General features: G+C 41.8%; 1 protein-coding gene across 3 annotated transcripts in view; it reads left to right on the top strand.

The window, feature by feature from the left end:
• Positions 1-18,314, top strand: part of MAML3 (mastermind like transcriptional coactivator 3) — a 550,166-nt gene that overhangs the window by 325,525 nt on the left and 206,327 nt on the right. For all 3 annotated transcript variants that reach the window (XM_043972801.1, XM_043972799.1, XM_043972802.1), the window contains exon 2: positions 3,259-4,860. In XM_043972801.1, coding sequence (XP_043828736.1) covers positions 3,259-4,860 — 1,602 coding nt within the window. The remainder of the gene's footprint in view (positions 1-3,258; positions 4,861-18,314) is intronic.

Below are 18,314 nucleotides of genomic sequence, written 5' to 3'. Positions count from 1 at the left end.
CTTCTAGCTTTCCATTAAAGTCCTTTTTCCCCAGTAAAATTATACTCAGCTTTTCAGGGTAAGTTATTCTTTTGCCTTTTGGAATATTGTATTCCAAGTTCTTCTCATTTATAGTAGAAGATGCAAAGTCTTGTGTGATATTATGTTACTTTAGTACTTAAACTTTCTTTCTGGATGTTTTCAGTATTTCCCCCCTAAATTTGGTGTGTGACTTCTGGGACTTTTCTTTTTAGAATTCCTTTCAGGTAGTGATCATTGGATTCTTTCTAAATTAACTTTACCTTTTGGTTCCAATAAATCTTGGCAATTTTCATTTAGGATTACCTTAAATATAGTATACACCATTATTTTTAGAGAGTCCAATGATTTTAAAATGATCTCTCTCTGACCTTTTTTTCCAGATCAATTTTTTTATATCAGATATCTTACCTTTTCTCCTCCTTCTTTAATCTTTTGATTTGGTTTTAATATTTCTTGTTTGCCTCATGGAGTCATTGACTTCTGTTTGGTCTGTTCAAGTTTTGGGGGAGCTCATTATTTGGGTAAGATTTTATTACTTGAGTCTCAGGACAGAGCATCAGGTACTACAGTGACTCTGGACCTGGGATGTCATTAATCTGAGTTTTGTGGCACCAGTACCATGCTGGTCACGGCCTATTAGGACTCCGGCACTTCCAAGGTTCCCTCCCTGGCACCTTCTTACTTCCCTGGGGCTTTTTTTTGCGCTATCCTCTGATCTTGCTGCAGAGTCTTTGTCAGCTATAGCTCCATCTCTGGTCCATCTCTGATCACATCAGAAGGTTACCCTGAACTATCTGACTGCTATTAACTTAATATGGGTCGTTTAAAAATTTCTCCACACTGCTCCCAAATTGATAAGCAAAAGATTAAGAAGCCTCTTAACTAAATAATCAAAGCAGAGTTTATTTATGAGATACAATTTAAACATAAGAATACAGGGAAATAAAATGTACAACCTGACTGCTTTCCAGCGCATCTCTTTCCACCTGCTGCGCCTGGAATATTTTAGCCTCCTCCTTCATACCAATGGACCTTCTTCTAGTGTTCTCCTAATGCTCCAGCGTCCCCCAGGCCTCCCTTTACCATCTCCTGTTCTGTCTGTTTGCTCCGTCAATCTGCTGCCCCTGTCCGTCCTCCCTTCCTGTCTTCTTAATCTTCTGGCCTTGTTTGTCCTCATAGTCCTCTCCCCACCGCCCCCCCTTCCCCTTCTAACTCCCTGGTATATATTTTCCTTCTATCCACTCAAACCTCGGAGTTCCCTGTGCCCCACACATGCCAAACTAATCCACCACCTGCACTAGGGCTGCAGCTGGGGAGGCTCGACCACACCCAGGGTCCATGCCCCACGCTGCGCACCTGGGACCTCAGCAGGGAAGCCAGAGCCCGGCCTGAACGAGCCCGGGATCTCTGGGATAGAACCTCTCAGGGTGGAGGGAGCTGGGGCTTTTTCCCCCAGCTCTCTGACCTGGCCTCTCATATAGCCCACGAAGTCTTTTGGCTCAGCTGAAGCAGAGGGGTGCCCCTCCCACACAGAAAAAACCCTGAGGGCCCAAGGCTTTCTAATCTCAGTCCAAAGGTAGGGTCCCCAAATCAAAATAAATTTCCACAATGTAAAGCTCCCCTAAAAAGGGTATTCTCTAACCTCTTTTACCAGCTTGTTTAGTTCAATTTAATTATGATTTCACTTCAACAAATCTTCCTAACAATCGGAGCTATCCAAAGAAGGAATGGGCTACCTTGGGAGGTGATGGCTTCCCCCTCATTGGAAGTTTTCAATCAAAGACTGGCATCCACTTGACAAATATGTTGTGAGTTATGGATAGGACTCAATGGATGATTATAGAGATTCCTTCCAATGTGGGGAAAATTCTGTAATTTGTTAAGTGCCAACTCTGTGAAATATATTGATTCTGTGTCCTGGCCTCATTTTTGATGGAGAGGAAAGAGCCCTACATTTGAAATTACAGGATCAGAATCAAAGCTAGGATCTGCTACTCATTAGCTGTCTGACTTTAAGCAAATCACTTAATTTTTTTGGCTCTCAGTTTTCTCATCTGCAAAATGGAGTTATTGGACTAGATGTTCTTTAAAATGCTTCCAGATCTAAATTTATGATCCTGATCTCTTTGTTGTGGCTGACCTAACTTCTCCTTATTGAAATTTAAGCTCCCTCTTTCTAGCCTCTGTGGACATGAATGATGAGTGATGGACATCTTTCATGTGGTGATAATGCATATATTTATAGTCTTCTCTCAGCATTTGAATTCCATTTGACTTTTCTTAAACTGGGCTTATTTTCCATTTGGATACTGTTCAAGATCTTCCCATCTCAATGAGATGGTGAAACTCCAGTGAATAAATGTCAAGTTTGTGGGACTATTCCTTCATTTGTTTCTAGGATTCTAGCTAATTTAATTGATCATGGGGAATTGGGGCTGGATAGTATGTCTTATGTGTCCTCTATTACAACACTTGATTCTCCATCTCTGTGGAATGAATTAATGAATGAATGAAAGTATTTATTAAGCACTTAGCATTTGCTAAGCACCATTTCGTCTGTTTTAATTTTAAACTGGTATTGGCAAATTTTACTCCCTAAACCCATTCAGAGAAGAAACATTATGGAAAGCTGTTTGAGGGTCATTTTTGAAGCCCTTGTGACCCTCATTCCTTGACATGCTTTGTGTGACTTCAGTGCATTATTATCAGTGGTGTTTCAATGCAAGAATGACAAAGGTCTTTATTGGATTCTTTAAAATATTGCATTCTTGAATGTTCTCAATTAAGAAGTGATCATCTTAATGTTTTTAAGATATGACTGAATCTTCCCCTCCCAAGATGATTAATCCACCTCCAAGTCTTATGCCCAGCATCGATTTTGAAAATAACAACAGATGACTTATCCTTTGCAAAAGCACTGCCCTTAACTCTCCCACTCACCCCCCCCCCAAAAAAAATCTATGGTTTGTTTTTTTGGTTTTTTAATCCTAAAAACAGAGCTGATATGTGGCGTTGGGTTCCCTGCAAGGTATGTCCTCTTTTCTCCTAGAACTAATATTAATCTGGTGCTGATTTAGGAATGTAATAGAAGTTTCTGTCTTGTGAATTTCCAATCCATGGAGGGAATTCTGGGAAAAGAAAGTTTGAAGCTCTGCTTGTTGTGATGATGTAAAAATAACATTCAAATCTATGGCCAATGACTTAGTCTTTCTCTCTTTTATGTGTTTTTCCTTCTAGCTACAAGAGACTGTGAAAAGGAAGTTGGAAGGAGCCCGGTCCCCCCTTAATGGAGAACAGCAGAATGGTGCCTGTGATGGGAACTTTTCCCCAACGAGCAAGCGGATCCGGAAGGACATGCCTGCAGCAATGGACACTATTAGTAATCTGCCCAACAATATGCCTTTGCCTTCTGCTTCTCCTCTTCACCAGCTGGACATGAAGCCTTCTTTACCCTTGCCGAATAGTGGAGCTCATGCTCCAGGAATCATAGAAGAGCTGGGTAAGAATGGCAGGCTGCCAGAGATTAAACTTTCCATGAATGGTTGCAGTGACCTTGAGGATAGCTTTGCCATCCTGCAGAACAAGGAACTCAAACAAGAACCACTGGATGACCCCACCTGCATAGACCCTTCGGAAACGTCACTTTCCAATCAGAACAAGTTGTTCTCAGACATTAACCTCAATGATCAAGAGTGGCAGGAGTTAATAGATGAACTGGCCAACACTGTCCCTGAAGATGACATACAAGACTTATTCAACGAAGACTTTGAAGAGAAGAAGGAACCAGAATTCTCTCGGCCAACCACTGATGCGCCTCTTTCTCAAGAGAGTGCGAGTGTAAAGAGTGACCCTTCTCACTCTCCATTTGCTCATGTCCCCATGGGATCTCCCCAGGGGAGACCATCATCTTCCGGTCCTCCATTTTCCAATGTCTCAACAGCTAGTAGCATACCTTCTGTTTCCAGCACTCCTGCAGCACCGAATCCTGCCAGCTCACCAGCAAACTGTGCTGTCCAGTCCCCCCAAACTCCTAACCAAGCTCACACTCCAGGCCAAGCTTCATCAAGGCCAGGAAATGGGTATCTTATGACTCCAGCCCCAGGAACCGTGACTGGTTCAGGGCCCGGTCCTGTGGCGGTGTCCAGTGCAGATCTCTCTCCTGCAGAACAGCTCAAACAAATGGCTGCCCAGCAGCAGCAAAGAGCGAAACTCATCCAACAGAAACAGCAGCAACAGCAACAGCAGCAACAGCCACCGCCACCACAGCAACAGCATCCAAATCAGACTTCAAGTTGGTCACCGGTGGGGCCCCCATCCAGTCCCTATGGAGGAGCCTTCAATGCAGACAAACCAAATAGCCCGATGATGTACCCCCAAGCCTTTAACAACCAAAACCCCATAGTGCCTACCATGGCAAACAACCTGCAGAAGACAACAATGAATAACTACCTCCCCCAGAACCACATGAATATGATCAATCAGCAGCCAAATAACTTGGGTACAAACTCTTTAAACAAGCAGCCCAACATACTGACTTACGGAAACACAAAGCCCCTGACCCATTTCAATGCAGAACTGAGTCAGAGGATGACGCCACCCATGGCCAATCCCAACAAAAACCCGATGATGCCGTATATTCAGCAACAGCAGCAGCAGCAACAGCAGCAGTCTTTGCCACAGCCGCCGCCGCCACAGCCGCCGCCACCACAGCAGTCCCAGCCCCAGCTCCAGGCTCAGATGGCACACTTGAATGAGGAGCAGAAACGCATGCTTCTCATGAAGCAAAAAGGAGTGATGAATCAGCCCATGGCCTATGCTCCACTTCCTTCCCATGGCCAGGTAAGTGAGAACCTCTTGAGAGAATTCCATTGGTCCATTACAGAGTTGCCCAGGAAAGCCCCACTCCAGGCTTAGACTGGTCCTCTCAGTGGCATTGGTTGCAGGCTTGTCTTCTAGTTCTGTCTTCTGATTTGGTTTTTTCATTCCTTTCCTTGATGAGCTTGGAAAGTGATTGCTACCAAAACTTAGTATAACAAACTCTCCTTTCTTTGACTAGTCTGAGACCAAAGTTGTTTAACTGTGGACAAATCCTTGTGACAAATGCATCTGCAAAAGCCTCTCTGCAGGAGAATGGTGCTCCCTCTATGACTTTACCAATTGTTTTCCCCACAGATGTAAACTCAGAGGCTCAGGGAATTGCATTAATACGTGCTGCTTCGATCACCATTGCAACCTTCAGGGTGACTTACTCTATGTCTATTTGGATAACTGGTATATGGATCTGAGAAAGTGAGTTATATTTTCCATGATGAGGTCAGGTGGAGCTTGGGGGTAATTAGCACACCAGGCAGTGCCAGTTAGAGCTTTTGTATCTGGAAGATTTCTTTCAACTTCTGCCAGACTTCTTGTTTGCCCTCTTTGGAGGATGGGATCAGTAGTGATAAGGGGAGGTTAACAGAGGGAATAGAACTAAAAAAAAAAAAAAACTAGGATCTAAGAGAGGCAGCTGAATAGTTCTGGTCAAGCCTGAGTTGACAGGTAACTAAATCTAAGAACTGGTCAGATTAGGGGATGAATGTATAGCAAACGTGTGACTTGTCTCATGAAACGTTTTTTTCACAAATGTTATTTAATGGCAAGCTAGCACATCCCTTCCTCAGTCCACTGCATCTGTGAACCTCCATGCTTTAAAGACTACAGTAAAATTCATTAATTAAGCACAATGTGAGCATTCTGGGCACAAGTTTACCTAGATACTGTTCTATGAAAAAAGAAGTTTACAAAACACATAAATAAACTACTGGAGGAGTGAAGAAAAACTATTTCAAAACTCTAGTAAAACCTCTTTGCTTGTGCATACATCCTTCTCTGAACAGTGAATACATGAATTACAAAAATGAGTCTAGCTAAACCAGTGTTAAAGCTGGGGTCTGGATTCTCCTTTTCTGATTTTGACAGTGCATTTATTTGATTATCTGACACCTTCTTTATTTTAAAATAACTGTACTTTCTTGCCCTACTAATTTCCATAGTCTCTCCTTTTTTCCTACTTTGATCATTTTTACTCTAAAATGGTGAAAAAGTTGATAAGAAAAGGCATGGGGAGAACTCATTGCTTCAGGAAGGACCTTTAACATACTCTCTTTGCAGACTTCATTCACTTTAAGAATTGTCACCTTTATTTACCATTAAACAATGACAAAGTTAGTCAGTTGCAAAATTAATTTTAATCTAAATATTCTAAATTTGGTCCTTTCTTCAGCAACTCCCAGAGTGGCAGAAAAGTGGCATTTAAGAATAAAAGGAGGGGAAGCAGCTAGGTGGTGCAGTGAATAAAGCACTGGCTCTGGATTCAGGAGGACCTGAGTTCAAATTTGACCTCAGACACTTGTCACTTACTAGCTGTATGACCCTGGGCAAGTCGCTTAACCTTCATTGCCCTGGAAAAAAAAATAAATAAAAGGAGTTTGCCCAAGGGGTTGTGGCTAGTTCCCTGGTTCCACAACAAAGACATAAAGTGGGAGGGGACTTACCAGTGATTGAAAAAGGGATTTAATGATGAAGAATTTCTTTACATTTTCAAATTTGGAATTTGAGCACTTTTTAGTCCAGGATAGAAGGACAAAGCAGCAGCTTCAGCCCCGATTACTTATTGGCATTTTTCTCTAGGCTGTTCTGAGTTCCACTGTAGGGTAACTGATAGTGCTATGTTGTTTTCCATTTGTTTTCAGTTGTGTTTGAATCTTCATGACCCCATTTGGGGTTTTCTTGGCTAAGATACTCGAGTGGTTTGCCATTTCTTTCTCCAGTTCATTTTACAGAAGAGGTAACTGAGGCAAACAGGGTTAAGTGACTTGCCTAGGGTCACACAGTGTCTGAGGCCAGATCCGAACTGGGGAAGATGAGTCTTTCTAATTCCAGTTCTGTGTACTCTAGTCAATGTGCCATATATCTCCAGACAAAAGGAGATAGGAAGACTACATAGAGTGATTAGGAGGAGAGACAATTAGAACCGGATAAAAGTAATTCATGCTTAGTAACTTTTTTCTCCCTCTTCTTCATTACCTAAACTTCATTACCTGAGATATGAGTTTAATAGTTCTTTAAGTTAACCCTTTGTCTGTTCTGGTAAGAACAAAACACTTCCTTAAAGAGAAGGAAAGCTGAAGAAGAAAAAAAGAAGTAGATTTGTTCCACTGTGTTGGGGGAGATGGAAAGGGTGATAGTGGTGGTGGAATTTTGCTGGAAAAGCATTTCTCTTCATTTTCTCCTCAAAATACATGCAAGAGGAGTTGTTCAAGAGTGAGCAAAGAATTGGCAAGGAAATACATGCCTAAAACTGCATTTCTTTCTCAGAATTTCCTTAACTTCGATTTTTTTCATTTAATTAGATTAGCCTTACCCCCAATTTAAGTCAAAGTGAGACTTTATTGGCTGGTCCATTTGGCTTGTCTACCACTCTTATGCTTCTCCCCCCTTTAGAGATTTCAGGAGAATGTCCTTTGCTAAAAGTCAAAACAGGGTCAAACTAGTTCCTTGAGGTGCATCTTTCAGCATGAGCCTCACTCAGTTGTCCATGAATTTGAAACAGTGAAAATAAGCAAAACCATTATTGCTGTGAATGTTTCTCAGGAGGGCTTTTGTCTTAGAGCCCCTGGTATGCTTCTTTCTTTCTTAAAGCATGGGGTGTTAGGTTCATTTGGCTTGACACTTGGCTTCCATGAGAGGCAATATAGTACAGTAGGAAGACTGCCGGATTTGGCATCAGAAAGCTTAGATTCAAATCCTATCTATTACTTACCATGAGATCCTGGGCAAGTTAACCCTCCAGGCCTCAGTTTCTTCTTCCGTAAAATTAAGGGCTGGTTTAAATGGCCTTTAAAGTTTCTTCTCTCTATAATCCTTTAATTTTGAAGGAATTGAAAGTCTCAGTGACTTATCCATGGTTTAACAACTAATATGTGTCAAAGAGAGGACTTGAGCCCAGGTTATCCTTACTCCAAAGTTAGCCCTGTATCCTCCATCCCCTGCCATACTGCCTCTGAATATATTAGGATATAGGGATAGGTACTAATTCATTGATATAGGGGAGTCCAAGTGAGGAAACTCCCTCTAGTGATCCAGGTCATACCTTCTCTTCAACTTACAGTCTTAAGGTGTTGCCTAGAGTAATTAGTGGTTAAATGACTGACCCAAGGTCACGTTGAGTTAGGTCCATAAGCATTTTTTAAGCATCTCCCTATTAAGCGTTAGGGATATAACAAAAGGCAAAAAAAAAAAAATCCCTACCCTCAAACACCTCATAATCTAATAGGGGAGAAAACATGCAGAAACTATACGTATAGGATAGATTGGGGTTAATCTTAGAAGAAGACACTAATATTATGCGGGACTGCAGAAAGCTTGTAAAGTTGGATTTTACCTGAGACTTGAAAGAAGCCAGGGAATCCAGAGGGCCAAGTTGAAGAGGTAGAGGATCCTGGCATGGGGACATCCAGTGAAAACGCCCAGAGTCAGGTGACGATGTCATCTCAGAGCAACAGCAGAAAGATTAGTGTCATTGGATTGTAGAGAATATGGATGGGAGTAAAGTGTGTGTGTATATGGGGCGGGGGGGGGGGGGGTATGAAGGACTTTAAAAGCACAGAGGGTTTAATACTTGATCCTGGAGGTATTAAGGAGCCATAGGGGTTTCTTGAATGGGGAAGGAGTGTGACATGGGGACAGCTAAGTGGAAGATGGACTAAAGTAATGAGACTAGAAGCAGGGGGACTAACCAGCAGGCCATTGCAGTAGTCCAGGTGCAAGGTGACGAGGCCCTGCCCCAGATTGGCAGCAGTGTCAGGGCAGAAGGGGGGTAATGTGTGACCTATGTTATGAAGGTGGAATGAACAGGACTTCACCACAGATTGGTTAAGGGATGTAGGGGAGGCAGGGTGAGAAAGAGTGAGAAGTCAAGGATGACATCTGGGTTGTGAGCTTAAGTAAATGTAGGGATGGCAGGATCCTCAACAGTAATAGGGAAGTTAGTTTTGGGGGAAAGGTAATGAGTTCAGTTTGGGATATATTGAATTGCTGATGGGACATCCAGTTGGAGATGTCTAAGAGGCAGTTGGAGATGTGAGGCTAGAAGTCAGGAGAGGTTAGGGCTGAGAAGCTGAGAATCAGCTTCTTAAAAATGATGATGGAGGGGCAGCTAGGTGGCGCAGTGGATAGAGCACCGGCCCTGGAGTCAGGAGTACCTGAGTTCAAATCTGGCCTCGGACACTTAATACTTACTAGCTGTGTGACCCTGGGCAAGTCACTTAATCCCCATTGCCCCACAAAAAAAAAAAAAAAAAAAAGATGATGGAATCCATGGAAGCTGATGAGCTCACCAAGGAAAATAGAGGAAAGAGGAGATGGCTCATAAGGACAAAGCCTTGACAGACACATATGTTGAACAGGCACCACCTGGATAAAGATCCAGCAGTGGATGTTGAGAATCAGTCAAAATGTAGAAGAACCAGGAGGAAACAGTGTCCCCAAAAACCTAGAGGGAGGAGCAAAGATGAGAGGATTGCCAACTGTGTCAGAGGCTGCAGGGAAGTCAAGAAGGATGAAGATTGGGAAAAGGCCATTACATTTGGCGGCTAAGAAATGATTGTTGACTTGGAGAGAGCAATTTGAGGGGTTGGACAAAATGACCTCTGAGCTTCCTTCTGACTGTAAACCTATGACCCTCTGAGCTTCTACGGCCCCCCTGCCCTCACCAAATCTTGTAAAATTTGTAAACTTGGGATGAAAGCTCTGTCTTGGTTGTTTCTTATTCTGCTAGGCCCATGGCTGTCTGCCTTCCCACTCAAAAAGGTACTTATTTTCAGGCATGTGTGACAATCAGAATACGAACCCACCAAAGTCTTCAACTGCAGAGGTCATGTTTTGAAAAGGCTCAGTCAGGTGAGGAAGACAAAATCATCGTTTTCTAGATTAAATCCATATGTTCCTCTTCTTTCCTTTCTGCCTTCTCATGTGATTCTTCTCTGGGGCAAAGAAAACTGGTGTTGTGAGTCCACCATTAAAATAAGACTTCACTGTTTGGGATAAATATGTGTCTGGTATTAATATGTTTATGTGAAGTTTTGGGGGGCTTTTTTGTTTTTTTTGTTTTTTTTTGCAGGGCAGTGAGGGTTAAGTGACTTTCCCAAGGTCACACAGCTAGTAAGTGTCAAGTGTCTGAGGTCAGATTTGAACTCAGTTCCTCCTGAATCCAAGGCCGGTGCTTTATCCACTGTGACACCTAGCTGCCCCTACAAGAAGTATTAATTCAAAACGGTTTGAAACAAGCCTCCAAAGATCTTTTTAGTCCTCTTTGAAAGCATGTGTCTTTTAGTTCAAATTTATATCTGAAGCAGTTCTGTACACACTTAGGCAGCCTTTAAAATTATGCTGCAGCAGGTACATAGCATAAATACAAATAGATATTATAGGCATGGCATAAAATATAATTAGACACAGATGTAGTTCAAATATGTTTTGTTCTGTCGCTGGTGAGAATTTGCCATTGTCATCAGGAAGATGGGTACTCCGTGATCATTTTTGTTTTAAACGAAGACTAGAACATGTAAAACAACCAGCGGGATGCCACCAGAGACATTTGTTTCAAGATGGTCTGTTTATTTCAGCACTCAGGAATTTGTTTCAGATCTCTCTAAGAGAGTACCTCTTCTATCAGAAATGACTGAGTTCTACCAGGTCATTCCAAAGAAGAGCAGATCCAAAAAAAAAAAAAAAGTAATTTCATTTAAATTTAAATCCACACCCACATAAACACACATAGCAGATGCTTACTAAATGTTGAATTGTTGCATTTGAGACAAGAATGTGGTGTGCTGAAAAGAACACGAGATTTTGAGTTCAGTCGTGTGTGGATTCAGATGCTGACTTTGTCACCTGAATGACCTTGTGGCAAGTAATTTAAACTCTCTGTGCCTTCATTTCTTCATTTGGAAAGTAAGAGGATTAGGCTAGTTGCTTTCTAAGATCCTTTCATCTTAAAATATATATATTATATTTTGTTATTTTTTAAAATCCAATAACTTAAATCAGTTTGCAGTTATTTTGTGTATATTATCTGTGTAACATGTTTCACGCCCCTATTCCCCAATAGAAAATAAATTCCTTGAAGAGAAGAACTATTTTATTTTTGTCTCTGTATTCTTGGTGTCTAGCAGAGTGCCTAGCACAAAGTAGGTCTCAAAAAATGATTGTTTGATTGAATTTTACCTGTGGTCAAGATTACACCCTTCTTTTCTTTTGACTTGCCTATATTAGCCGCAAACTCCAATTTTCAAGAGCAGAATTCTATCATTTCTCCTCTCTCTGGCCTACGGTATACCTTTCTTTCTCCCTCCCACATCCCTGTTGTACTTCTTGCTCTCTAATTTCCAGGTGAGATCAACCAAGATAATGAGAGGAAAAAATTACCGAGACTGGTGGAAAGGGTTGGAGTTTCACCACCACCACCACCACCAATTTTGAATTTGTGTGATAAGATAACTAGACCCTATTTTGTGTTGTTTTCCACATTATCTTTTCTTTATCTAATGACTTCCTCAAGGGCAAAAACTGTCTCTTTTTATTTGGCTAATTTATTTTTGCTTTGGTAGAGTGGCTACTACAGTTGCATCCATTCCACTTCCACCACTTTATCCACAGTGCAAAGAAAGATGCATGAATGATATGCTCAGTTGAATGGGAGGGAGTGGCAAGGCACAACCCTATGTGAGGGGAGGGGACCTTCTACCACCAAGAAAATGGGAGGAGAATGAAACAGAACAGATTGGGGGAGGGTTTTGAACAATGGAATAAAATGATGAAACCAGTGTTTTAAGAAAATTCATCTGACAGCTATGTGAGTGAGATTGGAGCAGAGGGGGAGATGGAAGGTGGGAGACCAGCAAGCTTTTGCACCAGCAGAGGTATGAGATGGTGCAGGCTTGGACTAGGGAGATGGTTTTACTACTGGGAAAAAATGCAAGGGATAAATGTTAGAAACATTTTTTTTTAAGTCAGTGATACTTGATGATCTATAGAAGATGAAGGAAAGAGAAAAACCAAAGATAACTATGAAGTTTTGAGCCCAAATGAGTATGACAAGAGTGGTGACACTAACTAAAGAGGACAGCAAAGAAAAAAGATACCATGAAAGAGAGATGGTTAAAAAAAGATGACTGTGACTTCACTGCACAATGGTTAGCCTTTGTCAGCAATAGACAATTCAGAGGCTTATTACCAATGCTTGTTATTACAATCCAACAATCCACCTTTATGAGGCTCTTTTTCTGTTTGTTCACTAAAATCTGACTGAAATCTTCACTGCACAATTAGACAGAGCTGGAGTGATACTTAGGGAATCTCTATGCAAATAGAATTTTGAAAGCCTTTTCATACATGAGCTATCACCATCATGCTAATGAGATAATGGCTTCACATGGCATTTTTATCCAGAATTGGGGACTTTCAGATTGGCATGAACTAGTGTATATGATAACCCAACATCCAAGACTGCACCAGAATCCTCACTTGCTTCCATCAGTTTTTCCAAAGCTTCACATATTGATGCTAGTTGGGAAATTGCAGTGTTTACTGCATGAACTCATTGCTTATCAGTGAGACGAGTAATTTTAACTCTTCTAGGATATTCTATCTTTTAGTGGATGTAACAAATAGTAAATATAAGCTATTAATCATGATAATTTTTTTACATCATAAAATTGAATTGGCATCTTTGCTTAATGAAAGGCTAAATTTATGAGCCCAAGGAGGAATGACTAAAGCTTGATTGTTCAGGCGTCGAATTGAGTGCTGCACACCTTTGTGCTTATCTCTCAGATTTGTTCCATCGGAACTATCTTCTATAGTTGTTTCTATTTAATCCATGTTTCCCTAAAATAGATATTTAATAAATTTGCCGAAGCCTCTCTGTTGGTGTCCACATCAGAAAGACATATTTTTTTTAATCTATATACATTTGTGTTTCACAATCATTGTTGACATCTTATTGTTATTGGTTTACTCTGTGAGATGCCTGTCAGATACCTCTGGAGCAGGCATGATGAGCAAGCATGACTGAAGGAAGGAGGGAAAGGCTTCAGTCAGAAGCTTCTGACTTGCTGCATGCAACTGAGGCTAAGCATTCTCATCTTATCACCATCTAATTGTCCTGCCATCTGTCTACACAACCCTGTTGTCTGTTACTTCCTTCTGCAATGCCAGCTAGAAAAGACAGGTGGCGCTTCTGCCTCCTTCCCCAGGGAACACCAATAAAAATAAGACACTCCATTGTACATTTTATCTAATTGAGTAGATGCTAGGCATCAGGCAAGGGAGTACAGTAAATACAGTGTTAGACTTGGAGTCAGTGAGACCTGAGTTTGGATCCTGCCTCAGACATTTACTAGCTGTGTAACCTTGGCCAAATCCCTTATGCTCTCTTTCCCCTAGGCTCCTCATCTATAAAAATGGGAATAATAATAATAGCACCTGGGGCAGCTAGGTGGCGCAGTAGATAGAGCACTGGTCCTGGAGTTGGGAGGACCTGAGTTCAAATCCAGCCTCAGACACTTGACACTTACTAGCTGTGTGACCCTGGGCAAGTCACTTAAACCCAATTGCCTCATCCCCCAAAACACACACACACACACACACACACATAACACCTATTTTCCAGGCATGTTGTGAGGATCAAATGAGATCATTTTTGTAAAGCACTTTGGAAACCTTAGAGCCCTGTAACAATGATAACTATCGTTGTTGTTGTTGCTGTGCTAAAAAGAAGCAAGTGGAAGGGAGCCAACCTTCCAAGGATCATCAGGAGACGCCTCTGACCTCCTGGTCCTGAACTCTCCCTGGTGTGCCACCCACCCTTCTCTGCTTTGTATTTAATATCTCATATATAGTTTGTGTTTATCTAATTGTGACCAATTTGTTCCCAGTAGAATGAATGTAAACTTCTTGGGGGCAAGGACTCTTTTCCTTTTGCCTTCATATTTTATCACATAGAGCATTGTGCCAGGTACTTGCTAAGTACTTAGGAAGGGAAGGAAAAAAGGAAGGGGTGGGGGTGAAGGGAACTCTAACAGGGCATTTAGGAAAGCTGAGCTGGGCTGTTACTCACCATTCTGCTGGCTTCTTGAAGGGACCTTGACCTTGAGTTCACTTAGACTCAGTTTCCTCATCTGTAAGATGGATCTTGTCTTTTCTAACACCCCAGAGTAATGGTCCAGAGCATTGCCACAACAACACAGCTGTGAAAATGGCACCAACACGGACTCTCTTATGGGATTTCTCTTTTATGATGGAGTTTCCACAGCTAGGTCCCAGTTAGTGCAAATAAGGATGCCCATGTATTTAAAATTTACGCTATTTGAAGTTATAATTATATAAATGATGGTCATTGGTTCCAGCCCAATATAAAAACACAGTGAGCATGGGAATGATGCAACCATTCCAGAGTATTCATTATCTGCACTAATAGGAAGCAAGCTGTATTTTTACCAAGTGTATATATTTACTTTTTAGGGAATGTAGGTGATGGTAATGTGCCTGCTTTTGTGAGTTACTATATGAATGGATAGGCAGAACTTCTAGTTTCTGTCTCCATTCCTAGGAATGAATTTAGCCACACCTCCTGCAGGATTTCAAAAGGGAGGACGTTCTCTGTGAGGCCAGTAGTCTGGTTCCACACTCTAAACCATATGGTGTCATTGTTCCTTATCTATTCATAGGCACTTCAGGATATCCTACGAGGTACAAGACTCTCTGCCAAGATGCTGATCTCCTAGAGAGATCTTCCATTGTACTTTGGCTCCTGGGTAAATTATACTCCCATAGAATCGCTGTTCTTGATGATATTCTGGGCATAGATAAGGCTGTGATGAGTCAAAGGATTTTCTCTCTGGTTAGATTTCCAATATGTTGTCACGATTAGTTAATATAATATATGAGGATACATAATTTAAGTATACGTTTTTATTAAGTAAACAGTAAATATTGAACCAACAGAGTGTCTGAACTGATACTTCCCATTTATTAAGATTATGGAGTTAAACGAGGACATGATTTTTACAAATATTCACGTATTTTCTGATTGCTTTTTGAATCAGAAATGTTCAGAAATTGGTTTAGAATAAAAGCCATTCTTGGCCTCATATTGGCTGCTGCCCATTCAGATGAATGGCTTTTTAAGCCATTATGTTTAGTCAGATAATGTTTTTAAAGCCAGATAACAATGAGCAATGTATAAAAGAGAAAGATGATTAATCACGGGTGCGTTGGAAACCTCAGCTTGTACTTCCAAACTACCTCCATCAGAAATAATTGATGGAGTTAAAGCTTGGTGGATTATCTGCCTCTTAGATTAGTGCAATATGCATCTGAGGTAAGCACTTAACAGGACCATTTTATTCATGCTTTTCTGGTGGGTCAGAGTCTAGGATTCATTCATTCACTCAGCAACCATTTGTTAAGCCTCTGCTTTGTGGCAGGTACTCTGCTAAGTGATGGGGGGGACAAAGACAAAGACAGGTCTTGACTTCAAGTAATGTCCTTCATTCTTTGGGGAGGGGGGGATAAGGAAGAACACAATGTAAATGCATTTAACTGTTTTACATATATTTACAATTATACATATATACACCTCTGTGAGTGTGTGTTGTTAAATTTGAAAATATATGCTAAGTGATATGAGGGGGGGCAGCTAGGTGGCCGCAGTGGATAGAGCACTGGCCCTGGAGTCAGGAGGACCTGAGTTCAAATCCGGCCTCAGACACTTAACACTTACTGGCTGTGTGACCCTAGGCAAGTCACTTAACCCCAATTGCCTCACCAAAAAAAAAAAAAGAAAAAGAGAGAGTGCATTGGGAAAGATGGTCTTCAAGGACTCTGCCAGCTCTAAATCCAAAAATCATAACTCCTACCACTTCTATAAAGCCTACCCCAATCACTGTTACTCCCACAGCGACCTCTGTCTCCTCCAAAGTAGGATAAGAACAAAGGGTTCAAATCAGATTGCTTGGGTACAACATCTCCTGCTACTTGCTCTGCTACTTGTTCTTACCTATGTGATCTTGAGCAGGTCATCTCCCTGTGCCTCAATTTCTTCATCTGTAAAATATTAGACTAACTGGCTTCTGAGGTCTCTTCTGCCTCCAAATCTATGATCCTATTATCCTATCTCCTCTCTAGGCCTCAGTTTCTGGGTTCAGATGACACCTCAGAGACTTACTGACATGCAAGACTGGGCAAATCACTTAAGCTCTGAGGCAGCTAGGTGGCACAGTGGTTAAAGCACTGGCCCTGGATTCAGGAGTACCTGAGTTCAAATCCGGCCTCAGACACTTGACACTTACTAGCTGTGTGACCCTGGGCAAGTCACTTAACCCTCATTGCCTCACCAAAAAAAAAATCATTTAAGCTCTTTCTGCTCCCGTTTTCTCATCTGTAAAATGGGAATATTAGCACTTCTCTCACAGGGTTGTTTTTGAAAATGAAATGAGAAGATGTGTGAAAAACAAGGTGCAAACCTTACAGCGCTATATGAATGTGAGCTATTAAAAACCCTCAAGAATTGCCTCTAGTGTCCCTCTGTGACAGACACCAGGCCATGTGGACTTGTCCCTCCTGTAGAGAAATCATTTGCAGGAAAGCGCGTCGTCATTGTCGTCAGCAGTCAGGATATAGGTAGCATTTTGATCCTAGATTGTCGCTTACAAACTGAGGGAGCATCTTTAAACCTGAGCTCAGCTCTGTTTTTCTAATAGTTAATATTGTTAGCTAGCCATTTGTGGACTTCATTCATACACATGGTACCGTACCCAGACACCATTTTGTGAGCAGCCTTGGGGCTATATAAACATCCTGTGGAGAGGTCAGGAGCACCTGACCCCCCTATTAACATGTCAATGAGAGTGGCTGGTGCTCTGGGCTTGTTTTCTAGGGTTTTGATGAGCCTCATTAATTATGTTTAGAAAGAAAGGTGTGCGGCTGGAGAGGAGCCCGCACAGCTCAATGGGAACATGACTAATTGGACAGTTGGCAGAGTGTTAAATTGGTGGTCTAGTGAGAGAAACTAGTGTATAAACATCATTCCCGCACATGGGAAAGCAGACTGTAATTCTCAGTGCCTTTCCAAAAGGACTTGGGTTACTCCGGGCTGTGCTTTCTGCCCATGCTGTTGATATTCCAGCCCTTCTCTTCAAGCTTCTTCTGCCTAGCTCCCTTTTATGTTATCTTTTCCCATTAGAATGGCAGCTTCTGAAGGGCAGGAACTCTCCAGCTTACTTGTTTTGTATACACAGCACTTAGCACATAGTAAAGCACCAAGTAAATATTGTTCTCCTTCCTCCCTCCTTCCCTTCCTCCCTCCCTCTCTCCCTCCTTTCCTTCCTCCCTCCCTCCCTCCTTTCCTTCCTCCTTCCCTCCCTCCCTCCTTTCCTTCCTCCCTCCCTCCCTCCTTTCCTTCCTCCTTCCCTCCCTCCCTCCTTTCCTTCCTCCCTCCCTCCCTCACTTCCTTCCTTCCTCCCTTCCTTCCTTCTTCCCTTCCTTCCTTCCTCCCTCCCTCCCTTCCTTTCTTCCTTCAATTCAGAATTGACCTACTGAAAGAACTGATTTTTAAACTGGTAGAGATTTATGAATCTCAATGTTAAAGCATTTCATGACAAACACCTATACTTTGGTTATGAACTTGGAGTCAGAGAATCTCTGATTGAATCCAGGCTCTTTCATTTCCTATCTGTGTGACTGTAGACAAGTCATTTCTCTTTTCTGAGCCCCATTTCCCTCATCTTTCAAATAAGAGGGTTAGTCTAGCTTAGAGGTGTCAAACTTGCAACCCACAACACTCCTGAGTGTAGCAGGAACCAGTTTAAAATGTGTGTGTATGTGTGTGTGTGTGTGTGTGTGTCTTAGACCATATTTCTATTTGAGTTTCAAACCACTGGTCTAGATGACCTCTGAGTTGCCTTCCCATTCTAAATCAATGAACCTACCCCTTTAAAAATGGAGCACATTCAGATTTCTTTCCTGTTAAGAAGGGACATGTGATTTTCCTCCAATTTTTTTCCCCACTCTCAGAAATAAGGTTTGACACTTGTTTTGATATGAGGCCAAGGAATTCCATACAAAGAAAGAGAGCCTAAATGAGAGGATGGATCCTTTCTAACTCTAGATCCTTGTTCCTTGTTATGGGAATATAGGTGGGGGGTTGGGGTAGGCATAGGGGTCCTTAGGAATTCCTCTTTAAAGAATTACAC

The sequence above is a fragment of the Dromiciops gliroides genome, chromosome 6 (genome assembly GCF_019393635.1).
Source record: "Dromiciops gliroides isolate mDroGli1 chromosome 6, mDroGli1.pri, whole genome shotgun sequence".
In the NCBI taxonomy this organism is placed as follows: Eukaryota; Metazoa; Chordata; class Mammalia; order Microbiotheria; family Microbiotheriidae; genus Dromiciops; species Dromiciops gliroides.
This window is presented reverse-complemented; position numbering and strand designations above follow the sequence as displayed.